This window comes from Boeremia exigua (assembly GCF_020726555.1).
Source record: "Boeremia exigua strain MPI-SDFR-AT-0100 chromosome Unknown C7974scaffold_9, whole genome shotgun sequence".
Taxonomy (NCBI): Eukaryota; Fungi; Ascomycota; class Dothideomycetes; order Pleosporales; family Didymellaceae; genus Boeremia; species Boeremia exigua.
Genome location: NW_025763526.1, coordinates 1,606,025 through 1,632,083, shown reverse-complemented (window position 1 = coordinate 1,632,083; position 26,059 = coordinate 1,606,025). Strand labels below are relative to the sequence as shown.

The window sequence follows — 26,059 nt, the reverse complement described above, 5'->3', positions numbered from 1 at the left end:
GCTTCAGCAGTCGTGCAACTGCAGTTGAATGTTTCTCACTTACCACATATCGACATAGTCCAAGCTCGTTGAGATATACACCAGGTTCCTGAAAAAAACTATTGAGCATTGTCATCGACTCGAGATGGCACCGCCGCATCGACGAGGCGGCAAGCATACCGTCAAAGACAAAGATCTTACCCAGACCAAATACGATGACTACAGCCGTGAACAGTTACTTGCAGCGGTGAAGGAAGCCGGCTGCTATGTCAAGGATGACAAGAAGAGTGTCATGGCGAGAAAGATGGCGGATCACGATCGAGACCTGCATCGTGAGGAAAACAGGGTTTTGCGTGAGCGGAAAGAGAAAAAAGAGGAGCAACAGCGAGAGATAAAGAATACGGCAAAATTGAAACAAATTCGCCTCAGAGCAAAAGCACAGCGCAATGAGGACAGAATTAGACGACGAGAACATGAAGAAGATGTCAGCTCCGACTCTGATGATACGGAAGACCACGAGCGTACCCGGAACGATACGCACAAGCTTACAGTGACAGGTGGTGAGGTGCTTAGCGACGAGTCATGGGAAGACACATCCTCAGAGACGAGTGTTCGTTCCCGGAACTCTCCCGTTGCACCTAGTTGCAGGGTGCAATTGTTCGAATGGCCCTACACAACCATGCCATCATATCAGCCACCAGAAGACATCCATTCTGAATGCTTTCCTTCTCCAATCGCCTACACGCCACTCAAACTTGTTACTTTGCGTACTCGAGAGAAGGTGACGCTGCCAGGCTTGAAATACCCCGTAGGCATCGACCCAGACTTCGCACCCATCCTGAGCCCCCTTACTCGGACTGCTGTTCGCCATGGGCATAAGATTGGCGTTCTCGCTCGTGCAACCATCGAGCGTGCGACTTCTTGGGCTGAGCGTACAATTGTGGCTGGCTGGAATGGTTGTATGTACTTCTCTCTCCCTCAGACTGGTACGAAGAATGCCCGGTTAGACACTGTATACTACAAGCGGAACATCTTGAGCTCCAAGCTGCTACAACCGACACCGGGGGTCACAGACCTCAAAGCCGACCGCAAGCGGAGATGTGCGCTACGCCTTGCCAACAAGCGAAGGATGGTGGCCGAAGTTTATGAGGCGAGCGCATGGCAACCACTAGCTATGGGCTACATGCCAGCCTACCTAGACTGGGAGCAAGACATGAACTACGCAGCTGTCCCGGATGTCGAGCGAAAGCTTGAGAATCTGTATTACATCTGCTTCCCTGGGTGCGATCTGCCGCATTACTACTTTTGGGCAAGGAAAAGCCATTGGAACGATCCGACAAGCCTAGATCCAACGTGGAATGCAGAATCATCTGACCAGAAGCATATTGTTGTCACGGCAATGGATGCATCTTCCAGCTCCCGGGTGGAAGTATTCACCTCGCCACCAGTGTATCCCAACGAGTCTTTTGAAGCGGGGGAGTTTGAGCTCACACTTCCATCTCTGGAGAATGAACTCGCCGTACATGGGTTGTCTGTGACTCTTTCTAAAAGTAGGTCGCTTGCTATTCTCATCGGCAAAGAAGACGCATGGTACGTCTTCGCACACAGGCTGCCCGCACTGTATCCGAGCGGTAAGCTGCCCCAGGCGCCGCCGCTTAACGGCTCGAAAGAAATGTGCGTTGCAGAGAAGATAGTTGAGCTTCTCTCTGGGTGCGAGGGTTTGGTGTTCAGTGGGTATGAGAGCTGGACACGCGACGATTCCTTTTGGCATGGTGAAGAAGCCATTTCAATTACTGGGAGCAGCACGGACTTTCGTCATTGTTCCCCTCCATCTGCATGCACTGAACATGAGAACCAATTCACTGATACTGCGCAAGCTCTCCACCGACGTCACAGCAGAGACATCCCACCGCGACCTAAAGACTTCCACATATGGGCCTGGCTCCAAACTATCAGTACTAACCTTGCCGCGCCTATCGCTTCTACCCAAAGTCCACACACCTCCCCTCCCCTCTCGCCCATATCGTCCTCGGAGTCCAATCATACGCCCACCTCCTACACATGCCCCTTCTGCAGCACCTCCTGGACAAAGACTTCCTCTGCCATGAGAGCATCGCACATGCTCTCGCATTCATCCATATCTACCTTCTGCACTTCCACAGCAGCATCGAGGATCGATGCCATTGGAATTGGCGTGAAGCGTAGACACAGTCTTCTCAGTGTGCGCACGCTCCTGAGTTATAACAGTAATTCTAGGAAGGAGCGGAAGATGCTGCGGGTGGAATCTGCCGCGCAGCTAGTCGATGGACGAGCAAATTCGGGCACATCGGGGAGTCTCTCTACGCTGTGGGTGAGGAGGTGAGTAAGAGTGTCAGAAAGGAGAGATAGCATGAATTGGGGAAGTTGTGGAATCGAGGAAAGTATTGAGTGGTATGGCGATGATGAGCGGTAAAGAGGTGAGGGACAGAAGAGGCGGTAGCCGAGGAAGGCTTGCTGCATGGCGGGGCGTTGAATCTTGATGTGGAAGTAGATCACTGCTCACATCTTTTTTGCTTGGATTGGACAGTCCAGAGAGGATAGAGCGAATCCCCTAAAGGCCTGATATGCTTCCTGGAAAAGACTGTGTAGCTAAGACGTACAAAGTGATCGCAGTATGAATGTGAGCTTTACGTTAGCTGTATTATGATGCCCGCTCCGCCTTTGAGCACTACTTCAATGCTCACAGACGTGAAAATCCACTGCTTCGAGCCGCCTCCAGTTCTCGGTATACTACTAGCACGCCGTAGCGCCTCTCTGCGGCAGGAAGTTTACACTCTTGCCGCAAAGTAAATGGCGCCAATGACGAGACGGAGGCTTACAAAAGAGCGCTGCGGAACTCCATGTGTTGAACAAAATCCATCCCTGAGATCACATATCTGCTTGATGAGACAGCCTAGACGGCATAGCACTCTAGACTTGCGCCGAGGCATGCGCACGTTTTGCAGCGACCGGGCTGCACTCGGAGATTCCTGTTGATCTGGCTGGCACCTGCAGCCAAGTGTGGGATGTATCGTCCATACTTGAGGTGACTCTCGAGGCCCACTTGTATGGTCGATCATGCAGCAAGCTGTGACGCCTGGCTCTGTGTTCAGCTCCGACAACAGCTGAGGGGATAGTCGTATAGACGCGGCTGCTCATCTACCCATCATCATCCTGCCCTAGTCTGCTAACCAGCACGTTGGACGCGGATCGAAGGCCCACTTTGTAGATGCTGCAATTCTGGTACGGCACCGTGTCCTCGATCGTGGTACGCTAGTGTCGGGTGGAGAGTGATGTGTGGCGCTTCCAGATCACTGCAGAGACGGTGGACTGGACTGGGCCCGGAGCATGAAGCGGTAGGTTCTAGGACGTGGATGTTGGCGGGTCAAAACGTGTGGAAGAACAGTTGCTCAGTCCTTCGTGCTCGTAAGTATCGTCTCCTTGTGTTTCTACCAGATGCTGCTCGGCTGCTGAGACATTACGGGTGCATTCCTTGTGCACACTAACAGTACAGTCCCTTCTTGCAGCGTCGTGTGCTTCGTGACTGGGCTTCGTGTCAGCGTCCCCACCACGCAATTTTGCACTCGAAGATGGGGCCATGAACACCGACCCGACCACAAGTTAGCGCACGACCATGCCGGTGTCCACATCCACGTTGGCCAACGCGCATGTACCGTCGCATTTAAATCTGGGCCGGCAGGTACCAGGCGGCGGCGCGCGCGTTCGGCCGTGCCCAGCCGGCAGGGAGATTGGGGTGCGGGACGCAGGATCGCGGCGGTCCTCCACAGCAGGATCACGGCATTGAGCTCCGGTGCTCCCGAGGTCCATCCCATTCCTTCAAGATTGTACGTGTGCTTGCATAAGGGAAGTTGTGTTCTTGGCTTGTTGCTGCGGTTCTCCACCTGCGCACCGACTGCAGAACGCCGCCATGTCCACTCTGCGGAACGGGTTGTCATCTCACCCCCGATTCGCACACGTGCAGGCTCGCGAAACGGCTATCCAGGCTCTAGGATTCAGACAGGGCATCGTGGAACACGGCGTGGAGCCCGCACGTGGAGGCCGCGTGGGACCGTCCACCAGCGTTTATGAAGAAATGTGTTTCGTGTTGATACGGCGCGTGCTTTTGGCAACCTATCAAGGTTCGCATTGCAGCGCAAAAGCCTGAGGCTTGTGTTGGTACCTAGATACGTACCGTCCATTGTGACACTGTACCCACAATCTGTGCCTGGCTCTCGCTTGCTTAGCAAAGCCAGGGTGTCACAGTGAGGACGAATCATTGTTTCCGGCAGATCTTGTCATTGCCGTTCGTTGCCTATTTGACCCGCGTCAGCACACCTGATATTATGGGCGAAGACGGGTCATCCACTGTGATCAGGCCACATTAGGGAGGTGAATTGATCAACACAATCTACTACTTTAACGCACTTCTGCATCGGGACAATTGTGCTGGCGGCGTGCTTGATATACACCAGGTTCTTGGTTATAACCAAGGTCGATTTGTCTTGGCCAGGGGTTGAAGACCCGAAGGGAGGAATCATGATCAGCGCGTGCGACCCAGGAAGGTGATGGGTACCTAGGTACAGAAGAGAAGCTTGGGAGTGTGAACACGCTTGCTCACGTGCAGAGGATATGCTCAATTGATGTTATAACATTAGAAATGGGGTATAGTATTATGTCATAATCGCGGAACATTGCTGTACTCATTAGATAAACCCTCCTTGCCCTCGAGATGCCATTGAAGCCCTCTCCTCGTCGACCCAGAATGTTTTTGATACCATAATGTGCATCTGATCTTCGCTGCTGTTCCGCGAGCTCTTGACCCTAAGGCTCCTTTCGCTCTCGTTATCCGACCGCACTTGGCTCTTCGTCATGCTTGGTTGCGGCCCATTGCCATTGAACCAGTTTGGCGATCTGGGGAATGACGCGTGCTTGACCATAGATTCATCTGATGTTCGTGTCTCCTCGACAGTCGTTCCTCTGTACATGTCGAGGTCGTTTTTGCTCCCTTTACGACGACTGTTGAGCATCTGGCTAGCGGGGGGAGTCTGCAGTCCGTAATTGGAAGGTCGAGGTTGTGTTGGGCGCGTTGAGATTCCCATTTGATGCATGACCAGAGCGAAGAGGGGACGAAGAGTCGCGAGACTACCAGCAGTAATGGCGAGACCCTGTTCGACGGTGGACCAAATAGCAACGTCAAGTGTGTCCCCTGAAGTGTATTAGCACAAGCACCAGCTGGTACCTACTTACTTTCGTCAACGACTTACAGAGGAAATCAGCAGAGTTGAGCTTAGGAAGGAAAGGCAGACGCGCAATAACGGCCGCGCTGGCAACGCAGCCCATAGTAAGGAGTGGTATTAAGGCAATCTTTGTACGCCTCTTTAGTTGCAGATTCCAGACCAGGAAAGCCGGGAGTAAGGCGAAGGTGAAATCCGCAATGATGCTGAAGATGCTGTAGACAAACCCGAGAGCAATGATGATGGTGTTGTTGATGCAAGTTCCGTCTTCCATACTTTTTGCCCAGAAGTAGTTGACGGGCTTACATTGAAAGAGGGTGACGAAAAAGAAGGCCGTGCAGGCAAACGTTGACACGAACATAGCAGAGTAGATGATCCAGGTATGAATGCGCTTGACGGAGATGCGTAGCAAGAAGCAACCGATGGAGATTTTGGACAAGATCATAGAACAACAGTAGAAGAGGTAGCAGTAGAACCAGCACTTTCGTGCCTTCTCGATCTGCCAGTCTTCGAGATCAATATGATGACGGCCTGTACCGTAGTGTGCGCCTATTGTCGAGGAAGCACCGTATCCAATGAAGAAAATCTGCAACTGGTCAGTGACTACACCGGTACTGTCAGCCCAAGATGACCCACTGTTGAAGCGACCATAACCCAGTCATCGACGCCAAACGCTTTAACCATCTTCACTCGAACGATACATCGCAACGCGTTCGCAATGATGGCGGTAGCCAGGAAAGCAATGTTGACTCCGATGAGTTCAGGCCCACGATTGGGGATTGCCATGATGATGATTTCCGGTGGAGGTTTCTTGTCGCATGGACCTTGAAGAAGCTGGAAACCTCAGAGCCCAGACGCACTCACCAAAGGGATATGGTCAATTCTATAGTGCACCGAACCTGGACCTCGACCGGGGCTCGCCACGTGAAGTGGGTCTATCAATGGTTCCTGAACGCGCAAAGACCCGGCCGTTTCAGGGAGTGGGATCTACCCAAAAAAGGGTCTCTTCCGCCCATCCTTACCGAGGGATTTGAGAAGCACTCTTGGTGACATGTCTATTGCCGGGATGATATACGCTATGACACTGTGGTACTGCACGAAGAGAGCATGTTCCGTCTTTGACATTCGTGGCTCGTTGGCTACCAACAATTCCTCGCGGAGCTGACAGCGGTGACACTGGTTGGCCGACGCAGGTACCTCCAACAAGTATTCTAGCTGCAGGGCACACGGCAAAGCGCATGTACAGACGCAAGCCGATTCGCAGCAACTCGAATCTGACCCCCAGTGGAAGGGACGGTCGGGCCATCCCAAAGTAGAAGTACGCTACCAGCAAGGCAAGGAAGTAGTGGCCGCGGAGACTCATACTAACCTGATACAATCGCGGCTAAAGTGTGGAACAGCTACGCTAGCTCATCCATGCTTCCTCGCTTGAAATCCGCTAGATGTGCTTGAAGAGATGCGATGCAAGCGAGAGAATGTCACCTCTCAGGCTTTACTACCAGTATCTACTGGGTCTGAGGTTAGTTCTCCAGCCGTTTAGTGTCAGCTTCGACTTTGAATATCGATCCCTGCAGCGATCAATTTTCCATCTTGCAGACTGCTCAGTTCTTGATAGCTGCTCGCATTCAGCGCGCCTTTACCGTCAAGGCAGCGACCAAACATTGACATTGAGGGACACAGCGCATAAAACGCTGGACCACAACACCTGCACCTTCAATTCGATTATCGCAGCCAAAATGCACTTGGTATACGAATCTTGATTAGGCCAACGTGCCCAGCCTGATCGCGAGCTCAGAAGGCCTGCGATTTGTGAACCACTGGCATTTCCCCACCTCATGAGGCACTGGTCCTGCTTCCATAACATGGCTTTTCTTAAGGCTGGCCCAGTGCGCGGGACGCTACACCTTGGTCCTCCGAAGTTTGTGTAAGCTAGGCCATGTTTCGTGGCTCGTGTTTCACCCTACGGCAGTTTCGTAGGTACTTGCTCAACGTCATAGCCTTGCAGACCGAACCGCGGAACGTCATGCTCGGTCCATCAGAGTGCGAAGCTGAATCTTGAAGCTCCTCCAGATGACCACGACCAGAAGGGTAGAGCTCTGTCCTCTCGGCCAAGTGCTTGCAAAACCTTGCAGTATGAATGACGATGGACTCGATCATTTTGGCGGAGCAAAACGCAATCAGTGCTCTGAGTGAGATTTCGTACCGTGCAGCCAGTTCTGTCGAAATCGATGCGCACCCAAGATCGACCGGCCACTTGGGCCATGGTGGTTGACCACGGTACATCAGGTAGGCATGCGCTTCAAACGCGTCCTGCACCCTGCTTCTCGCCATCGCGCCTCGGTGCCACAGACGTGCATATGCGCTCATATCCCGACACCTACCTTGTTCTAGTACTTGGCTCACGCAGCAGAGTTGATGTTGCATGCATGCAGAGCGATCCTGCGGTTGATGCCGTCCCGCCACCAACAAAATGCTGGGAATCGGAGCTCTCTCCGCCAGGGGAGGACAAGTCTGCAGCAAGCGCGGACATGCTCTTCGTAAACTTTGGCTTCTTGTAGCAAAACGCTCATTAGCTTTGTTCTCATCAGCAGAACGCATGTACAGATCCATGCAAGGATGAGCGCATCTGATGTTCTGGGACTTGGATGCATCACGACTCATCACTGCTATGGTGATGACCCAAGCAAGCTGGATCTACCCCTCACTTTGAACGCCAGATGCTCGGCACTGTGGCGGTCCCGAACGCTGCTATGCACGATGATATGTTTCCGACCGTTGCGTGTTTCAGTATACGAGGTGAGATCAAGCCACGTCGAGTACTTGCCGTTTCCCATCACACATTCGCGTATTAGCTATACACGATGGATACTGTTTCGATGATGCAGGTTTCCTGCTTGGCAGGAAAGTCTTGAGGCCGCGGCGTCTGGAGGCCTCCACACAAATCGACGACATCCGCCTCAAGCCCTGTAACAATACACGCAGCCAATAGGATGAGTTCCCCATGATATGGTATAGCCAGCAATTACTCATACCTGTGTATACAGTACAGTCGAGAGAGAGAGGATATGTCTGCTGCTGCTTTCAACCTCATACTCAACCACCTGCAGAACGTTCCTTGTCAGCTAAGTGTTTCTCGATACAGGATATTGTGTCCCGTCCGTCAAGTGACCGTTCCGTCGGGACAATCGTTGATGGTACAGTACTCAACACGAAGGTTCCCCTCTCGAGCGTGACATCGCCCAAATAGGTGTATGTTGCTTGAGGAGCCCATCAATGATTGACAGGATTACATATTGAAAAAGGCTCATGCGCACCTGGTCTCCGCAAGCTGCCGAATCCTTGTGCGTATCACATGCAGCCCTCTAGCCTGCCATTTGTATCTCCCTGCTGTCCAAACCCTCCGCTATACATATCCCGCCTGTCAATCACATTCCACCTGCCAATCGCATCCCACCTGCCATTCATATCCCACCTGTTATACACGTTTTTACAGGCTGTTCTCACACCGTGCTGCACGAGCCGAGCATCGGCTCCATCACGCCGACCGTTGTCAGTATCCAGCGCCAACTGCCGAGAGGCGACCTGACATGGACATGTGTTGCATCTTCGGAACCTGACTTTCATAAACCGGCTGCTAGCCGTTCGTTGCCGTGTGCGAGCAGCGAAGGCAGAGTTGACGATCTTATGCGTGAGTGTTTCTCCGTTCTACCGCCACCCCTAACCATGTCCGTTACTCCGCGCAGAGGGTGCCGCGGGGCCCCCGCTGGCTTGCGTGATGGCGCAGCCACGGTGAACAAACAGAAAACGGCAGCCGTGATCTCCTGCTACCGATGGCAACGGTGACAGGCAACGGTGACATGGTCCCCGCATCAGCGCGCCATGTACGGGTTCGGCAAGCAGTGGCAAGGGCAGCGATCGACGGAATTCGAGAGAAATCATGGTAGGGAGTGGGTATCGTTATCTATGTTTTAGGTGTGCGAGATTGCGCCTATACTGCGTGTGGACGCCAATACTCTGCAATACATACGCTTTCAAAGTCTGCAAAACGCTGCCGAGGTCTATGGATCGTGCAGCGTTTCATCTCAATCCAGACCCGTGAACTTCAGGATGCCGTGACCCTTCTGCTGCCTGCCTTTGTTGCGCTTGCGCTTCTTGCGCCTGCTCTGCTGCTCCTCGTCGCTGCTGGAGTCGGCGTCGTCGCTGCCGGCATCCGAATCGGTCTCGTGGTCTCGCTTTGCGGCTGCCTCGGCGAGAGGCTCGTCTTCGTCTGCGTCTTCGTCTTCGTCGTCATCGTCCTGCTCGTCTGCACGGCCCATGGCGCCCTTCTCACCCCAGACCTTGACAGTGCGCCCTCCGCCGCTGATCATGCGGCCCGTGACGTCGAAGCCCAGGCCAATCACGCCCTCCTGGGCCAGCTCGTCGTGCTTCAGCTCGGCGACGACTCTGTTCTGGCCGATCTTGACGAAGCGCAAGTCGCCGTTGCCCAGGCCCACGGCGACAATCTTGCCGCCCGGCCCCACGCCGGCGGGCAGCAGGGCCAGGGCGTCGAGGCTCTCGCCGCCGCCCTTGGAGCGGTCGACGGTGATGCGCTCGTCCTGGTCGTCCCACACGCCGCGCTCCCACAGGGTGAGCACGCCGTTGCCACTGCCGACCAGCACCTTCTCGCCGACGTTGGAGCCCTTCTTGGACAGGCCGGACACGATGACGGAGCTCAGCAGCTCCTCCTCCTGGTCCTCGGAGCGCACCATGACGCCGCGGCGCAGGTCGGTCACGGCCAGGGTGCTGCCGCCCGTGGTGACCCACTGCTTGCTGAAGCCGCTGGTGCTGGCCTCGGACGGCGGCAGCGGGGTCAGCGATGAGATGTAGTCGTCGTGCGGGCGGTGCGTCGCCTGCGGGCGCGGCGCGGGGCCAGGGCCGAGGGCGCGCAGGTCGTAGAGGTGCAGCGCGGACGAGTCGGTGGCGAGGATCAGGGTCTGCGGCGAGAGGGCGTGCACCAGCGTGGGCGCGTCGATGCCGCCGGCGGCGCTGCGGGGGTCAGCACGCGCAGAGGGGAGGCGGGCGGGCGGGGGCGTACGCGTCGAGGGGGACGGCGATTTTGGCGGCGACCTGGCCCGTCGTCGCGTCGGCCGCCTTGACGATGGCGTCGGTGCCGGCCGAGTACAGCTGCAGCCCGTCGACGCTGAAGCCCAGCGTGCGGCAGCTGCCCTTGTGCCGCCGCGTCTTCCACACCGTGTCAATGTGCCCGAAGCCGCTCTCCAACGCGCCGCTGTCGCTGTCGTCGCCGCCGGGCAGCCGGAACGTCTGCACATGGCCCGACGCAAGCCCGACCGCGACAATCGGCTCGCGCGGGTGGATCGCCTGCGCGAAGACGTCGTAGTCGAGCGGGATGGCGCACACGTTCTCAAACATGGCGGCGGTGGTGCAGTGCCCAGGTAGACGAGCGAGGGAACTTTTGTGTGGACCGCTCGCCCACGGCAGGTCTAGCCGGGCCAGCCTCCACCAGTCACGTGCACGCATCGAATCGAAACACGCCCTGCCAATGCAGCGCGCGAGTCTTGTGCTGCTTATGCTGCTTGTCCTGCCTGTTCCTTCGTCAGGAGGTTGTGTTCCCCATCTACCACGTACTAGCGGTTGACATCGACCACTATTTGCGCACTTGATTGGTCACGTGCATACATCGAATCGAAACACGCCCTCCCAATCACATCCCCCCCCCCTCGCCCACGCTCCTGCCCGTCTTCGCCAAATCTCCTCCGCCATCATCACCCATATCTTGACCAGCGATGTTCCTGCAAGACCGCCGCCATGTGGGTGCGACGTTGCTCCGAAGGGCAGTTCGCCCGGATCACGTTCTCCAGTGATTGGCTGTCAGCCTCGCCTGCAACCTCGCACTCCAACTATTCGCCGACGCCTGGACAGACGAAGGAACAGTCTTGGAATCGCGCATGACCATAAGAACCATAAGAGCAGCCATGGAACTCCAGCTGTTGACCTCGTCATTCCCCTTGTACAACACCACACTCATCGACATGCTCGCGTCATCGCTCCTCTACGGTCTGTTGGTCGCCGCTTCCTGGGTCGACGCTGCCTCGCCCAAGAAGCAGATCAAGTACGAAGTTGTCACGGGCATCTTCCAGCAAGACGAAACTAGCACCGATCCCAGCACTTTCGACTTCATCAAGTCCAACTTCGGCCTCATCAACCGCACATACCCCAGCGACCCCAAGACCCCCGACAGCAAGTATGCTACACAATGGCAGCGTCTGAACAAGTACATCAAGTACCTGAATAAGGAGAAAAAGACCCGCTACTCACTGCTGTTCCTCGGTCGTCACGGTGAAGGCTTCCACAACGCCGCTGAGTCCTTCTTTGGCACTCCAGCCTGGAACTGCTACTGGTCCGAGCTTGACGGCAATGGTACCGTCACCTGGGCGGATGCAAAGCTCACTCAGAGCGGCATCAAGCAGGCTCAGGATGTCAATGCCTTTTGGCAGCACCTGATCAACGATGAAAAAATCACTCCTCCGGACTCGTACTACACCAGCCCACTCTATCGCTGTCTAGACACCGCCAAAATTACTTTCACTGACCTGGCGCTGCCTAAGAAGTCGCCATTTGTGCCTGTTGTAAAGGAGTTTCTGCGCGAAGGTATTAGTGCGCATACCTGCGACCGCCGCAGCAGCAAGTCGTACATCCACCAAAACTTCCCCAGCTTCGAGTTCGAACAGGGTTTTGCCGAGCACGACCCCTACTGGAAGGAACTCACAGCCGAGCCTTCGGCCGCGCAGGATATTCGCTCCAAGGCTGTCTTGGACGATATCTTTAGCAGTGATGACGCCACATACATCTCCATTACCGCGCACTCTGGCGCTATCGGCAGTTTGCTGCGAGGTGTGTATCCTGGAGCCGCGAAAACATTCATCACTGACACAATGACAGTACTTGGCCACCGCGTCTTCAGGCTTGCGACTGGTGCTGCTATCCCAGTTTTGGTCAAACAGACGACGCCCACTGGCGACGCGCCGGCCACTACCACTGTGCCTTGGAACTCGCAGGCAACGTGCACTGCGCCACCCACAATCCGCGATTCGAGCTGTAACGATTGCTCGTGCTGTCTTTGAAGACACGTTTTAGTCTAATATATAATGTAATGTACATTTGGCAGGGCCGCCATTCTAGATCAGACTCTTGGCCCTAAGACGATTAAGTCATGCTCGTACTTTGACGTTGATCTGGCTTGCACAGGTTGTTTTCGATCTTGTTGGTTTATTTCATCACGAGCGCCCCTTGCTATTTCTCATCGACGCCTGCCACCGTCTCTATCGGTCTTTGTCACGTCGTACACCGACGAATGATATGACATTGTTGTAGTCAGATGTGCGATCTTTCAGCATTACTTGTGAGCTAACAGATTCCTGCAGAACAAGCTACTAGCTTACTGTTGTGAATATCAAGGTTCACATATCTATACCACCACAACAGAGACACGAGCATACCTTGTCAACGGGAACTTGTCATCGTCCGTTGCCTGCGCGATAATCGATATCGTTTGCCCCTTTTCCGCATCCCGCGGCACTTTAACGATCGCACCACTGTTGCATCCTATGACACTCACGATTCCTGGATATGTACCCTCCTCGCGGTACTGCCACCATGACACAGCTACCCGGTCGCCATCCGGATCGCTGACTCTCGCAGACAGCTTAACATCCGACCCCGCACGCGCATTCATCATCTTCTTTCCCACGATCTTAATGGTAGGCGCGTGATTTCCATCCTTGTACGCTGGCGCCAGTGTCCACTGTATACGCGCCGCGAAGTCGTTTTGCGCCGCCTCTACCCAGCGATCTGTGGTCCAACCTTTGGTCAGGCTTCCGTTTCTCCCAGTCTCCTTGTCGATCAGCACCCACAGGTTTGGTACTGTGCTATTCTGTTTCCGTCGCCCGCCCCAGCTGCCAAGGTTCGCGTCGCTCGGAGCCTGTAAGCCCGTGGAAAGGAGAGGGTTGAACACCACGTTGTCGCCCTCAGAAAGGAAGTCGTATTTGGACATTGGCTTGCACCAACCCTCTGGCGCCTTTTCTGGGTCGCCAAAGACGTCGAGCTGGTCGCCGCCGCCAATAGTGCTTTGTCCGTCAAGCCACGAGCGGTACAGTGACCCCAGCGGTCCGGTTTGAATATTGGGCTTGATCCAGGAACCCTGGTAGAAAATGTTGTTATCGGGAAGCCCGCGAACATTGCCGCTGCCGCGGTTGCAGTTGAACCCCCAGGTGTCGTACGCGGCGGACAGCTCTTCGACGCGCAGCACGGGCCAGCGTGGGGCAATATACTCCATGTACGTGTTGTCCTGAAAGCCACTAGCGAGGATGACGACTTTACGCGAGATGGCAGCCTTTGTGGTGTTCCACTGCAACGAGGCCGAGTGTGTATCTTCCAGCGACTTCAGCGCGCGCGCGATCGTGTTGGTGCCGCCCCAGGCCTGCAGGTACAGGGTGCGTGGATCCTTGTCCAGGATGAGACTCTTGATGAGATCCGAGCCGGCTGTGTTCTTGGCCATTTCGCCATCAAAGTCGACGTTGCCAATCGCCGTGATCGAAAGGAGATGCTCTGGTGTCGGATACGTCGGATCGTGGACACGCAGATTTGGGTACACCTCCGCGTATGCCTTTAGCAAATAGTCCTCGATTGTGGTCGTACCGGTGGGGCGCCAGGATGTCTGCGAGGTGTTGTACTCGCGATCCGGGAGGAAGAAGGGTGTGTTTTCGCCATCGCCCTCCCAGTGGAATTTACTAGACGTGTAGATAAGACCCTGGTTCTCGAGATCGTTGGCATACAATATGTATCGCACCAACGAGGCCAGATCATCAGACTCCATGTCCGTAGTGACGACGGTGCGAATCTTGCCGACAGCATGGCTCAGCACGCCGGGCAGACTGCTGGTCAGCAGTCCATTCAGCAGAACCTGGCGCAGATACATCGTTGAAGGATATATATCTTTCTAGCAATGATCTAATTTGATTTTAGTTGGTTACTGCGAGGACCATGGTCTTTCACAGCAAGAAATGTGGTCACTATGTACGACCTGTTATCGGCTTTTCTAACATTGTTGATCTGCACCACTAAAAATCTGCGTGGTGGATAAATTACCATGATGGGATGATGCGGAGCCCTTTACAGGCAACTGGCACTAGTGACAGCGGTATGATCATGACGGCAGTTGGTTCTCGCAGGAATTGTGCGGGGACCAACAAAATGTGGAGAAGCTGGGGAAAACAAGCTAGTTCCCGAACGGAAATAATAGGCACCTCCTCCGTTACTCTCCACAATCCGACGACTTTGTCCACCGGCGACATGTTCTTGTGAAGTGCTCCCATGTTTCACTGTATTTTTTCCCCGCAAGATCAAAATTTGCTTGGTCATTTGGACTTAGGACACGAAGATGTTGTGCATTTCACAGGGAATACACGGACTGGGCCTGCAAGCTCCGACAGTCTTGCACGCAACGCGGCGAACGGACACCCGAAGACACAAGTTCGACGAGCTCAGTCTCAATCAAAGATTACTTCTCAAGGTATCACTGACTTCCTGTACTTCCGCCCACACGTTACCGCTACGTATTCCATACTTGCTGCTTCCCTGTCAGCGAGATTGCGTCTAGGCGTAAAGGAACGGGGTGCTTATGTATGATAAGCCGGTAAGTAAGTCAGATACTTTATGTTCAAGCATTAATCTCAATTCTGATATGTCTTCGGCTATTTCATGCAGATTGTATACCATCTGATAACAAAACGGCAAGGCTGTAGCCTCCCACGCCTGGCCACGTCATGACAGCGGAATGTCCTCCCCTCAGCTCTCAATCAGTTCTAGGTACATAATCATCCAAATCCAAGAGCTTCTCTTGAGTATCTTCCATTGGGCTGTACATGACCATGCTGACAGTGCGCAGGAATAGATAGCCGCGCGGCTAGGTAGGTTCCTCCAGGAACCACTACCATCCCCAACATGTTCTTCTCTAAAGCAGTATAGAATTCTGTTACAGGTCTTGTTACTAGATACATGCATTTTAGATATGTACCAGTTTGCTGGCATTATGCATGCAACGTGCTTGATGCTGACTGGCTTGGGATGGCGGGGTAAGTCATTCGGTGGTGGGTGCATATAAATGTGTTGTCGTGTCGCAGACCGGGGGTTCCATATACTTTTCATCTTGTTGGCGGTGGAACGCTTCTATTATCTCTTTACTAGAACAATCGTTTCTTGCGATTGGTATCCACCATGAAGAAACTGACAAAGGAGGAGAGGCTAGCGAAGAAGCGCGCCTCTGCGGTAGGGCCTCCCTCAGAGCCACCGCCATCTCCACTTCCACCCTCACCTAGTGTTCTCGAAAGTGAGCAGTGGATCTACAGGAGAACAGTTGCGGGACTGAACGACAATACTGCGCCGATTTCAGAGCCGCCATTGCCGCCACCCGTATTCCACAGTGAGCTGGAGGGCGAGAGAGAAACGACTGTAGAAACGGATCTCGGCCCAGAAGAATCGCCACAAAAGCCGTGGACTTCGTGAGTATCTCAGAAATAGTTCAGGATACTGGACAGGTCTAATGCGCCCCTACAGTCCCTACGCTGAAGCCCCTGTAACACTACACTTTGGTCCAAGTGAAACCGCTTACCTTGTGCTCCCACATTTCTTACCCCCTACATGGACGGACTCTGGTACGAGAGAGCGATTTTGTTTCCCAGACGTAGATGTACAGACTGGTCATACTCTAGTCCACTACCTGTACAAAGGGGTGTACGAGACGCCTGTTCCCGATGACGAGTGCTGGACAGGTCGAGCGCGCATCAAACTCAAAGCTGCAATTCTAGTGTTTATCGCGACAAGCGACCATAACATGCCCGGCTTGCAACGCCTCGCTATTGGCCAGATCCAATCGTATGGTTCCTACCTGGACATTTTCGAGTTGCTCGATGTCATCGACGACGACTTCTCGCGCCTTCATTCAGATAGCTGGGTTCACGACTTTCTAAACCAGCAGTCCAAGAAAGCGTTTGAAAACGACCACACAGTGTTCACGAAAGACGCCTTTCTCCACGACCTTGCCGACGCAGCACTAGTCAAGTTTATAACACGATGTACCGTGAATCTCTACAACACTAGACTTTCACATATGATCGCCACAGAGAAGGAGCTGCGCCATGAGCTCAATGCTCTGAACCAAAGCGCGCGTGATCGTATTCTGGAGCGAGGGGAACTTAAATCTGAGCAGCCTGCCACCAAAGAGTCGATCGTTGAAGAGAGCAGTGGGCTGGATGTAAAGAGTTTAGTACTCGACGATGACTTAAGCACGGTCAGCGGTCCGCCTTCTTCTGAACCTATAGCGTACGTTTCCGAGATGAGCTCGTATGACAGTATTGCTGAGGAGAGTGTAATGCGAGACCCTGGCTCTGATATGAGCGAGGCGGTCGTAGAATCTGTGCCAGATCCAAAGCCAGATCCAGAGCCAGAGCCACGATCGGACCCAGCGCAAGAGCTGGAGCCAGTCGTAATACATGACCGTTGTCCAGAACCTCTATGGTCGAATCCAATCGAGCAGCTGCCGGATGATACAGTGAAACAATCTCTGGATTTACCCACCGTATACGAAGCCGTGGGGCTTGAAGCCCCAGCTGAGGGTGAGGCGGTGAACACAACTCCAGGAGACGTGGCTGGCAGATGGTGTCCTTTGCAGACTCAACATGTACTGATGGGAGATGGATGGAAAGATTGCATCGCCTGTCATGTGGTTGTGACAAGGCTGGCGATGCAGATGTCGGGATCGCAGGGAACATGAGGATCTTGGAAGGGCTAACTAGATTTTTGGATCTTGTCGAAATTTGTTGTTTCACAATCGTAAATTGACAATACTATGAGCACCGACTTGATACACGAATCTGAACCTCGTCATTAAGCACGATAAGAACATAGGTACGCAAGGCTTAGCAAAGGGTCTGCGGAGCACAGCGAGTGAGACAAGGCCGTTCATATTCTAAGCCGAAGACGAAGGCACGATTCGTAGGACTACACACTCACTGCAGTGCCAACACTACTTACAACATACTGCACATATGTATGGCGACCAGAAGTTGGAACAGTGCACATGATGATTAGGGTGCACTTTGCCCAGTTGGACGTTGCGAATCTTTGGCCATGATCTGATGGGGAGTACAACCTGTTAAAGACGAATCAGAACACAAAAGTTGAAGGGCGCACACTTTCCTTATGGGATGCTAGAATAGTTTCGTCGCATGTGTTTCCATTCAACTTTCATTCTTCATAACCCTTCAACTAGAATTGGTGACAAGGAGGAAGGTGTTTATGCAAGCATTGTTGCGATAGTTCCTTGTGCATCTCATAATGTTGTGTTGTTGCTTCGCAACTGCTTGTAGTCATGACCGCTGCATTCCTACCTATGCGTTTCACCCAATGGATCTACTATGCGACGTCTACCTACCTTTAATTGGACGGCTGCACTGCCTTCTCCGGCTAAGTGGGCCAGAGGTTGTTTCTGCTTGCGCTTGATGACCAGGAATAGCTCCATTCTCTATTGCTATCAACATGTTGATCTCTCAATGGCCGACTGTGCGGGTCCATTGCCGCGCTCAGTCGCGCATCGCACGGCCGGAAAGGAGGTCGAAATGGTGAAGTTCGATGCGGCACCGTTGTGATTGGCGGCTCGAGGCGCCCGGCAGCGCTCCATCAGGAAACCAGCCGAGCGCCAACATGAGGCTGATATACATAGCACCTAGACCCACCTGCAGCACTAGCTTGCTATGCCTCATGCTGGATCTTGCGGCGCAGACAGAAGAGCGAGAAATAAAGATGGCCAGTATCTCGAACGGTTATGCATTGCATCCAAAACGTCCTCCGAACCAACGCTCTCATTACTCCCAAAACTGCGATTAAGATCTTCAGCTGCAACACGATGCTTTCATACTATCTCGCGGCCCTCACGAGCATCCTCGCTCTGGCAGCATCAGCACCAACACCAGCCGCTTCATTGCCAGGCCTTGCATCCGTAGACCTCCGCATCGTCGGCCCACAAAACACACACTATACAACAACACTCCAGGCACCTACAAGCGACCAAAGCCAACACCTCACAGTCATCGTTGGCCAAATGCTGGCGCTAGAGCGCGACCCACTTCACATCCAAGGCGTGCAGATTTCAGCTGTCAAGGCAGGCGAATCGCTGTCGATGCTGCCAGGGAGTGTTGAGAAGGACGATTGGAGGGTTGCATGCTCGGCGCGTGTCGAGGGGATGGAAGATGTCGTCACTTTCGACATAACAGACAAGGGCGTGCTCCTGGCTGGGGGGAGGCTAGTAAAAGTTACGCGGTTGAGTTGCTCTGTGAACGGAGAGGCGGTCAGGTGATGCGGCGCTTTCCTTTTGTATGGCGAGCATTTTACGTGGGATATGTTTGCTGCATAGCGTCGGCGTTGGGATATCATTTGCACCATTGTTTGCACCTTAGCTCTTTAGACCTTTCATTAGTCGCTCAACGATATCAATGCCCATCTGCTCCTCTGCAGACGGCGTCTTGAGTTCTTCTTCCTTATCATTTGTGGTGCCAAAGCCGGAACTGGCCATGATCTGTTCCATCATGCGGATTCCTTTGAGCTCCTGCAGCGGTGGGATGTTGTCCAGCGCCTCTGGGTCCACTTTGGTGAAGTCGACTCCACGCGATGGCTTTGTAGCGCCTTTGATCTCCAGTGTGCGCTCCGGCGTAACGACGAAGTCGCACTGGACCTCGCCGTTCTTGTCTGCTTTGATCGCAGGCAGTCCGTGCTGTGCCTCGTCGACGACCTGGCACTCGTGGGCAACAGCAACGACCGGGGCCGCGGCGTCGAGCACTTTCAGATCCTGCAGCAGTGCCCACTGGACCTCGAACAAGGCAGCGCCCTCCCACACGACGACGCCCTGCTCGTTGAAAACCAGGCCGCCCAGCGCGCACATGGAAATGCGGTGCCCGTCCTCTTTCAGCTGTGCCAGGTCCAGTCGCCGACCCAGCCCAGGCTTCTCCATGCCGTCGAGACACGCTGCAAGCTCGAGCCTGCTGTCGGCTATGTGCTTGGGGTCCAGCAGCACAAAGCCCCGTCGCAGGCGGTACGTGCCAACCAGAAGCTTCTTGCCGTCCTTCAGCGCGCGGTGTCGGAGCCCCTCCAGGCTGCTATCGCTCGTGACGAGGATCGTGTCGGCGTCCCGGTAGCACGGCAGGCGGGCGACGCGCGCGACCGCGTCCGACGAGCCGCGGAAGTCGGGCGTGACCTTGAGGAAGTCGCAGTTGAAGCGCGAGTCCGGCAGCGCGTGGCGCAGCAGCTGCTGGTACACGCCTGCCCAAAGCAGCTTGCGCGGCGACTCGGAGGATGCGGGCACGGTCATGGCGGCAGTGTGTTTGCAGACGGCGTGGGCAGCGGGCAGCGCCAGACTCGAGTGGGCGCCTTATGCAAGGGAAGGGACGTGGTCGAGGGCATCACGAGAGCTGGTCGTGTGCAGGTGGGCATTGTGCAGACGCGCCCCGCTGCGGAGAATACGAGCTGCTAGCCTGCAGCGTTGCACACTCTCTGGTCTCCAACAGCCATCCATCTCACCATCTCACTGGAGCTGTTTGATCCACAGTACTGTATCGTCAGCATGTAGGCCCGCTCCCATGCAAGCTTGCCGGGAGGCCCTGCCGCCTTGTCTGCTTATCCGTCGCTACCGTCACTCCCACGGAAGCCGCCCGCGTCATTACTGCCCTTATCCGTCCAGACGTGGCCCGTGATCGGCCAGACTGGTCTGCATCGTGACTCTTCGTTATAGCCGTCATATACCCGCACCTAATTGATTGCCGTCTGTGCTACTGCTTCATGATGCTGATTCCTGAAGCTGCTGTAGCACGCCGACTCCAGCACACAGCCAGCCTGTTCGGACTTCACTTGTAGCAGCAGCAATGACGGCCCAGTCCGAGAGCCCGCCCCAGGATGGCATCCGCCATATCGACCCAGAAGCCGAAACTACGACAAAGGAAACCGAGAACCTGCAAGACTTCCAGAACGGACAGCAGGAATACCAATCCCCCTCGTCATGCGAGGTCGCATCGGACCTACAGCAACACCCAGGCAAGACCGCCCCCAGCATGTCAACATGCAAGACCATCACCCAATGGATACTGTGGTTTCTCAAAGACCAATGGTTTCTTCTTGCCATGTGCGCCATCATACTTGTCTCCTCACAGGTCCAAGTCCCCGCCTCTCAGCAAAAGATCAAGCGAACCGTCATAACCTACCTCTCCGTATCTGTCATATTCTTTATCAACGGCTGCACATTGCCAACAAGGCTGTTGATCGAGAACTACATGCGGTGGAAGCTGCATTTCTTCGTGCAATTACAATGCTACCTCGTCTGCTCAGCAGCTACTTTTGCCATGGTTTCGCTATGCGCCACGAACCCTAAATTCATGGATCCCTGGCTGCTGATCGGATTTCTATTTGTCGGTTCTGCGCCAACCACCATGTCTTCGAACGTCGTCATGACGCGCCAGGCGCATGGTAACACCGCGCTGACTGTCGTCCAAAGCGTAATAGGGCAGTTCTTGTGCCCCTTCCTAAGCCCAGTCATCGTGCAGATGTATCTCAGCTCCGGTGCGTGGTACTCTCAAGTCCTTGAAAAGGGAAGTGGGTACGGTGAGATCTACCGGCGCGTGTTCATGCAGCTGGGGCTGTCACTGTTTCTACCCATGGCCGTTGGACAGGCAGTTCAGTACTTCTTCGGCCGGACGTGCAAGAAAGTCTTCGTTGACTGGAAACTCACGAAGCTCTCGAGCCTGGCCTTGCTGACGTTGGTGTGGCAAACATTCGACCAGGCTTTCCAAAATAAAGCCTTCGAAAGCGTCAAAAAGAGCAACATCATTTTCATTGTCTTCATCTGCGCGACTCTTTACTTTCTCTGGACGGCGTTATGTTTCACTGCTAGCATTGTATGGCTTCCTAAGAAGGATGTTATTGCGTGTTGCTACTGCTGCCCGGCGAAGGCGCTGGCCATGGTTGTCCCACTCACGAGTGTCATGTACATTAACATCAGCCCATTGGAACAGAGCAAGATGCAGATCCCCGCAATCATCTTTCAGGCGTTTCAGGTTGGCATGGGAGGGCTGATGACAATAGCGTTTCGGCGTTGGATCAGAAGTGAAGAGGAGAGAGAAGAGGCTGAAAGGGGTGACGCCGCACCAGCTGGTGAGGCAAAATGTTGATATAAGAAGTCAATATCGTCGAGTGTAAGTGTAAAATGGTGTAATATACCGTATGCTCTACTCTATCAACTAGCACTTCCTTGGTCAATCTCGGAGAACAGTGGGAAGCCTGTTCGAAATGCATCCGTCTTCTGCTCGAGCTGTGCAGTACCGCTGTATGCACACTCTCGCGGCCGCCTCTCCAGGAACCTTCAAGGTTACCTATACTCAGCACTTGAATACCGCCGGCCCAGGCACAGTGTAAGTCTTTGATCCGGTGTACAGGTTGTACGTGATTCCCGGATCCGATCCCTTGTATGCACCAGGCAAGCTCACGGTCGAAGGCGTCTTACTTGCACTGCCAGCAATGACGTTGATCTGCGCGCACTCCATATAAAACTGGGCGCCAGGGTAGCTACTTGCCGAATGCAACGCGATCAACTCGCCGCGCAGCAGATATTGACCTGGCGCAATACACGCTGGAATTGTGATGGTCTGCTTGCCTTGATTGGCGATGAGTCTGTCGACACCCCAGTTCGTACCGTCGAAGGAGTCTTCTGCAATCTGGTATGCTGTTAGTTGAACATGGACGACCTGCGTGAGAATGCAGGGTACCTTGAACCATCCATTGCCGACACCAGAGTCAGTTTTCGCGTCTGAGACTTTCTTCAAGTACGCCATGACGGGACCCTTGTGGCTCGAATCGATAACATCGCTAGGTCCAGAGGTTAAGGTATGGCGCCATGTGAGAGTCGCCTGAGACCCAGCTTGAACAGTGATGACGGTGTTGGTCTTGGTCGTTGGGTTAGGACCGCCGTTGCAAACAATGTCGTTGGATGTCACATCAGTGATGGGCTAGATGTGTGTCAGTAAGGACATTGGGGTTTGGCATCAGACTGTGTTATTGGACGTACGCCATCGTATGAGGGAACGCGGACGCCATCGCCAACAGCGCCGTTGTTCAGAGAAACAAAGATAGTGTGCGCCGTGGCCGAGGATGCTGCGGCGGCAACAATGAGGGGTGTAGAAAGCTTCATGATGTGGAGCTAGTATAGTGCTTGTCTGATGCTTGTTTGATGTTTCTCTCTTTGCCAATGAGCAAGTTTGAGCAGATTCCTACCAGCTTATATACCTACATCTTACCGTCTGTACTTGTTGGCCTTCAGACTCAAAATCAGGGCCGTCAAGGCACTCAATCACCCGCTCGCAATAAGCAAGATTCAGCCCAAGGGGTTTTGCACAAGTTAGATCCTTACTTTAATCTCGCCAATCAACAAATAGTGACGCATGATTGGGTATTTGAGGCAAGCTTATCCCCAAGCATTCCGGATCCTGTGAGCCGCATGGTGTTGTTCGCCTCATTGCTATATAATACAATCTAGAGGAGACCTCTGCCGGCTAAGCGAGTCCAATAGCCAGGCCCAGAGTAGATTGTTGCGCTAGGAATCTCGGGAGCAGATTTGCTCACAATATGGAAGCTTCGATCTGGTGACTTGACCAAACGCCATATTTCAAGGTTGCCTGTAAGTGCATTGCTCTGTGGGCTACGATGCTGTTGTTTCCTTCCAAGATCTCCAACGTCTGGAACATCGTCTGGTGAATTAAAGTGCGAATACCGTATGTGACGCTAACGGTGAGAGCAATTGCCGCATCTTTGCCTACCCATGGAATGGAGCTGAGGTAGACGGCAGTGGAACTGCTAATTGACAAATTCCTGGCTTGCATTCAGTGAGCATTGAAGTTGTAGATGTGAATGCGCACATTGCATCTCCTGTTGGTCCTGCATGCGTCAGCCATGACGTCATGAGAACAATTTCGCATAGGTACATGAAAGGTTAAGGTTCTGGTATTGCATCTTGTGTTCAGATTATCCACATTTCAGCGATGAATATTAACGATTTCCCCCGGATGTGCTCCCTTAGCCCTGTGCACTTCAAATCATACAATTTCCCGGATCGGGCTCCGGCATCGCTCCGTTACCATGTGTTCGCACGTGCACAAGTGTGGTGAACAAACCCGTATCTCAGCTCACCTGGGTGGTCTAGTCCTTCTTTCGGCAAACGTTTGGGCCCGAAACAGGCCATATTTGTCGTACGATTGCATCCCACAGCCACAGCTGAGCCACTCGGGCCGAGTTTGCGAGGCTCAGCCATGGTTAGGTACCGTACTGGCCCTGATCCAAGATCCGGGGAATCGACCGCCGCATGCTATTATCTCGTGTCTTTACTCACTTACCTAAGGTAGAGCCCGAGTGTCAGAGGGAGTCATCTGCATAGACTGCCGCCCGCACAGGAACGAAGTTTGGAGACCTTGGACGGTCATTGTAGACTGCACCGAGCTCACCTTGTGTACCTCACGTACTGCCAGATGTACAAGGGCGTTCTGTGTCCGCAAACACCTTCCTACCCTCTTTCACAGAATCTCGGCCCGATTGTTACACCTAGTCAGGCACAGCGATCCAAGGTTGCATGGTTGGTTTGCAAAGCTTTTAACGCCATGAACCTGTCGGAACAAACACCGAACCAACTATTTCACACTACGACCTCGAAGACAGCGGCGCCATGTTAGTCTCATTCGTATTGACGCCAATCGATAATGTCTGTCGTATTGTCAGTACTTCGCAACTATCGGTACCTTGCTGACAATTGTTTCGCTTAACTCTTGACCACTCTGGATTACCCTACTTGGATGTCGAGATGACGCTTAGGCTCTAACATTTCGACTCCAACTAAGCATCTAGATTCCTCAAGCGCACATAGACCACAAGGTAACAGTTATCAACAATATAATCTGTACGGTAGAGCAGCCAATCGTGTTGTTGCGGTTGAGTGTAGACTGGTGGAACGTGTCTTTGACGAAAGTCACTCCACAATCACCAGAAGCCGAGAATGCACGATCTATACGAGAAAGGCCTCGCGAATTCATCTCCGAGTCTGTGCGTTTGCGTACCACAGGTTCGTCTCCTTCTTGAGCACTCATTGTGTAAATTTAGAACGGATCGCTAGACAATGTCTTTGAACAGTGTGTATAAAAAGCTGCTCTTGCCGTGCTGTAGAAGGAAACAACAAGAACATCGAACACCTCAAGTAATCAGTGTACAATCTTATCATCAATCATCATGCTCATCAACACCTTTACGGCTGCTGCCATCATGGCCACCATCGTTGCCGCCGCCCCTACGCTCACCTATCCAGGGCCTCCTGTTGTCTATCAGACGGCTCCAAGCGACCCTCTTGTCACTGCAACTACTCTGGCTGCGCCTGCTACAGCAACAGCTGGAGCTCAAAGGCTCAAGCGCACCTCCAATATTTGCTACCCTCAGCCTGCCGGTATCGCCCGTCAAGTAGCCGTTGACACTGCCGAAGCTTTTCTTGCCGATAACTACTACTCTCAACAAGCTACCTCTGCCAAAACTCCACTTGGGTTCAACGCTGTCTTCACTGACACCAAGGCCTCCCCAAATGCACCTGGCTACCAAGGCTTCACCTTGATGGATACCTATGATGTGCAAACTTGTGCTGACAAGTGCAATGCCATCTCTGGATGTACCTCTTTCAATATCTACTTCGAGCGTGATCCGTCGGTAGACCCCAACGATCCCTCATGCTTGGACCCTCCTAGTGTCTCGAACATCAAGTGCGTGTGGTGGAGCAGCAAGATCTCTCCCGAAGTTAATGTCAATGATGGCCAATATCGCGGCAACTTTCATGTCGTTATCGCTGGTAGCAACGGTTATGTGGGCACACCAACTCAGCGTGGCTTCCGCATCAAGACTGATGGCAGTGGTACCGTTATGGATAAGCGTTGGCTCGCCGTCTCCCCTGGCGAGGGTGCTGCTGTTGCCCTCAACCCAGTTGAGTATAAAGCTCAGACTTCCATTTTTCAATTTGGCCAGGACGGCTCCTTGGTCCAGATTGCGCCTAAGACAGGCATGGCTGGTGTAGCCCCCAACCAGAGCGGCAAATGGGACTTCCTCCAGTACCGTGCTGTTGGTCAGAACAAGGACTACATCAAGTGTTCTGGCGACAACTTGATCGTGTGTACTTCCAAGGTGGGATTTCAATATGCGGGTGTTTGTCCTGGTCGTAAGCAATCTGTCAGCGGTCTGTTGTACTTTGGTCTGCCCGAAAAGATGCCTAAAGATTGTTACTGGATTGGACTCTATATTGATACCGACATCTCAGGTGTAGCAATGTAGGACAAGGCACTGTGGTAGCAATAACTGTAGCATCTACATATAAATTATTACTCTATACCTAATACAGTTCTTTATGTAGGCAATAGTGCTAGCCTAGAGCCTAATCTACCCTAGGTTGAATTTTGTATTATAATTTTATAAACTCTTCTCTTTCTAGATTTTAAATTAAAGTTTGCTAAGTATACTACTAGTAGCTGCTAGGACTAAAGCCCTAAATAGAACTAAGAGTACTATACTAGGCTAGAGTTAGCCTATATAGGGTAGAGTAGAATAGTATATAACTAGACTATCTATCTATTACTATAAGGTAGTAATTAGTCTTACCTTAAGATAGAATATACTCTAATACTTTTTTAATATATCTTCTTACTTAATACTTCTAACTT

General features: G+C 53.3%; 11 protein-coding genes across 11 annotated transcripts; 6 read left to right on the top strand and 5 right to left on the bottom strand.

Annotated features, from left to right (window-relative positions):
• Window positions 1-18: 18 nt before the first annotated feature.
• Window positions 19-2,564, top strand: C7974DRAFT_458728 (uncharacterized protein). The gene is made up of 7 exons (XM_046146086.1): window positions 19-919; window positions 962-981; window positions 1,018-1,260; window positions 1,294-1,408; window positions 1,442-1,529; window positions 1,560-1,610; window positions 1,650-2,564. Exons 1-7 carry the CDS (start codon window positions 125-127, stop codon window positions 2,339-2,341), a joined length of 2,004 nt encoding a protein of 667 aa, XP_045994986.1. The 5' UTR covers window positions 19-124; the 3' UTR covers window positions 2,342-2,564.
• A 1,818-nt stretch (window positions 2,565-4,382) lies between these two features.
• C7974DRAFT_364145 (uncharacterized protein) lies at window positions 4,383-6,249 on the bottom strand. The gene is made up of 3 exons (XM_046139779.1): window positions 5,868-6,249; window positions 5,262-5,817; window positions 4,383-5,203 (listed from the first exon to the last, which is right to left on the bottom strand). The coding sequence occupies exons 1-3, from the start codon at window positions 6,015-6,017 to the stop codon at window positions 4,701-4,703; spliced, it is 1,209 nt and encodes a 402-aa protein (XP_045994985.1). The 5' UTR covers window positions 6,018-6,249; the 3' UTR covers window positions 4,383-4,700.
• Window positions 6,250-9,084: 2,835 nt separating this feature from the next.
• On the bottom strand, window positions 9,085-10,732 carry C7974DRAFT_235437 (WD40-repeat-containing domain protein). The gene is made up of 2 exons (XM_046137442.1): window positions 10,306-10,732; window positions 9,085-10,256 (listed from the first exon to the last, which is right to left on the bottom strand). The coding sequence occupies exons 1-2, from the start codon at window positions 10,638-10,640 to the stop codon at window positions 9,314-9,316; spliced, it is 1,278 nt and encodes a 425-aa protein (XP_045994984.1). The 5' UTR covers window positions 10,641-10,732; the 3' UTR covers window positions 9,085-9,313.
• A 528-nt stretch (window positions 10,733-11,260) lies between these two features.
• Window positions 11,261-12,352, top strand: C7974DRAFT_316051 (histidine phosphatase superfamily; the record flags this gene model as incomplete). The annotated part of the gene is made up of 2 exons (XM_046138543.1): window positions 11,261-12,122; window positions 12,171-12,352. The coding sequence occupies 2 exons, from the start codon at window positions 11,261-11,263 to the stop codon at window positions 12,350-12,352; spliced, it is 1,044 nt and encodes a 347-aa protein (XP_045994983.1).
• Window positions 12,353-12,696: 344 nt separating this feature from the next.
• On the bottom strand, window positions 12,697-14,438 carry C7974DRAFT_458719 (uncharacterized protein; the record flags this gene model as incomplete). Its single annotated transcript, XM_046146085.1, has 1 exon — window positions 12,697-14,438. Exon 1 carries the CDS (start codon window positions 14,203-14,205, stop codon window positions 12,697-12,699), a length of 1,509 nt encoding a protein of 502 aa, XP_045994982.1. The 5' UTR covers window positions 14,206-14,438.
• Window positions 14,439-15,313: 875 nt separating this feature from the next.
• C7974DRAFT_235422 (uncharacterized protein) lies at window positions 15,314-17,178 on the top strand. Its single transcript, XM_046137441.1, has 2 exons — window positions 15,314-15,787; window positions 15,843-17,178. The coding sequence occupies exons 1-2, from the start codon at window positions 15,504-15,506 to the stop codon at window positions 17,056-17,058; spliced, it is 1,500 nt and encodes a 499-aa protein (XP_045994981.1). The 5' UTR covers window positions 15,314-15,503; the 3' UTR covers window positions 17,059-17,178.
• Window positions 17,179-17,798: 620 nt separating this feature from the next.
• C7974DRAFT_235419 (uncharacterized protein) lies at window positions 17,799-18,687 on the top strand. Its single transcript, XM_046137440.1, has one exon. The coding sequence runs from the start codon at window positions 18,109-18,111 to the stop codon at window positions 18,637-18,639; it is 531 nt and encodes a 176-aa protein (XP_045994980.1). The 5' UTR covers window positions 17,799-18,108; the 3' UTR covers window positions 18,640-18,687.
• A 48-nt stretch (window positions 18,688-18,735) lies between these two features.
• C7974DRAFT_435844 (uncharacterized protein) lies at window positions 18,736-19,851 on the bottom strand (the record flags this gene model as incomplete). Its single annotated transcript, XM_046145091.1, has 2 exons — window positions 18,736-19,623; window positions 19,825-19,851. 2 exons carry the CDS (start codon window positions 19,849-19,851, stop codon window positions 18,736-18,738), a joined length of 915 nt encoding a protein of 304 aa, XP_045994979.1.
• On the top strand, window positions 19,841-21,786 carry C7974DRAFT_399866 (SBF-like CPA transporter family-domain-containing protein). The gene has a single exon (XM_046142453.1). It carries the CDS (start codon window positions 20,198-20,200, stop codon window positions 21,494-21,496), a length of 1,299 nt encoding a protein of 432 aa, XP_045994978.1. The 5' UTR covers window positions 19,841-20,197; the 3' UTR covers window positions 21,497-21,786.
• Window positions 21,600-22,725, bottom strand: C7974DRAFT_235412 (glycoside hydrolase). Its single transcript, XM_046137439.1, has 3 exons — window positions 22,390-22,725; window positions 22,091-22,330; window positions 21,600-22,039 (listed from the first exon to the last, which is right to left on the bottom strand). The coding sequence occupies exons 1-3, from the start codon at window positions 22,510-22,512 to the stop codon at window positions 21,704-21,706; spliced, it is 699 nt and encodes a 232-aa protein (XP_045994977.1). The 5' UTR covers window positions 22,513-22,725; the 3' UTR covers window positions 21,600-21,703.
• A 1,979-nt stretch (window positions 22,726-24,704) lies between these two features.
• Window positions 24,705-25,211, top strand: C7974DRAFT_272375 (uncharacterized protein; the record flags this gene model as incomplete). Its single annotated transcript, XM_046137551.1, has 1 exon — window positions 24,705-25,211. A coding segment is annotated over one exon (507 nt), but the record flags the coding sequence as incomplete, so codon positions are not given.
• Window positions 25,212-26,059: the final 848 nt, after the last annotated feature.

Bases quoted from the DNA above. Each gene is read 5' to 3' on its own strand.
- C7974DRAFT_235412 (XM_046137439.1), bottom strand. From the start codon at position 22,512: ATGAAGCTTTCTACACCCCTCATTGTTGCCGCCGCAGCATCCTCGGCC. The intron at 22,331-22,389 runs GTACGTCCAATA...ACACACATCTAG, and splicing joins GCGTTCCCTCATACGATGGC to CCCATCACTGATGTGACATC. The intron at 22,040-22,090 runs GTACCCTGCATT...ACAGCATACCAG, and splicing joins TCGGCAATGGATGGTTCAAG to ATTGCAGAAGACTCCTTCGA.
- C7974DRAFT_399866 (XM_046142453.1), top strand. From the start codon at position 20,198: ATGACGGCCCAGTCCGAGAGCCCGCCCCAGGATGGCATCCGCCATATC.
- C7974DRAFT_235419 (XM_046137440.1), top strand. From the start codon at position 18,109: ATGCATTGCATCCAAAACGTCCTCCGAACCAACGCTCTCATTACTCCC.
- C7974DRAFT_235422 (XM_046137441.1), top strand. From the start codon at position 15,504: ATGAAGAAACTGACAAAGGAGGAGAGGCTAGCGAAGAAGCGCGCCTCT. The intron at 15,788-15,842 runs GTGAGTATCTCA...GCGCCCCTACAG, and splicing joins CCACAAAAGCCGTGGACTTC to TCCCTACGCTGAAGCCCCTG.
- C7974DRAFT_235437 (XM_046137442.1), bottom strand. From the start codon at position 10,640: ATGTTTGAGAACGTGTGCGCCATCCCGCTCGACTACGACGTCTTCGCG. The intron at 10,257-10,305 runs GTACGCCCCCGC...TGACCCCCGCAG, and splicing joins ATCGCCGTCCCCCTCGACGC to CGCCGCCGGCGGCATCGACG.
- C7974DRAFT_364145 (XM_046139779.1), bottom strand. From the start codon at position 6,017: ATGGCAATCCCCAATCGTGGGCCTGAACTCATCGGAGTCAACATTGCT. The intron at 5,818-5,867 runs GTGGGTCATCTT...GACCAGTTGCAG, and splicing joins GGGTTATGGTCGCTTCAACA to ATTTTCTTCATTGGATACGG. The intron at 5,204-5,261 runs GTAAGTCGTTGA...AATACACTTCAG, and splicing joins CAACTCTGCTGATTTCCTCT to GGGACACACTTGACGTTGCT.
- C7974DRAFT_458728 (XM_046146086.1), top strand. From the start codon at position 125: ATGGCACCGCCGCATCGACGAGGCGGCAAGCATACCGTCAAAGACAAA. The intron at 920-961 runs GTGGCTGGCTGG...TCTCTCCCTCAG, and splicing joins CTTGGGCTGAGCGTACAATT to ACTGGTACGAAGAATGCCCG. The intron at 982-1,017 runs GTTAGACACTGT...GAACATCTTGAG, and splicing joins ACTGGTACGAAGAATGCCCG to CTCCAAGCTGCTACAACCGA.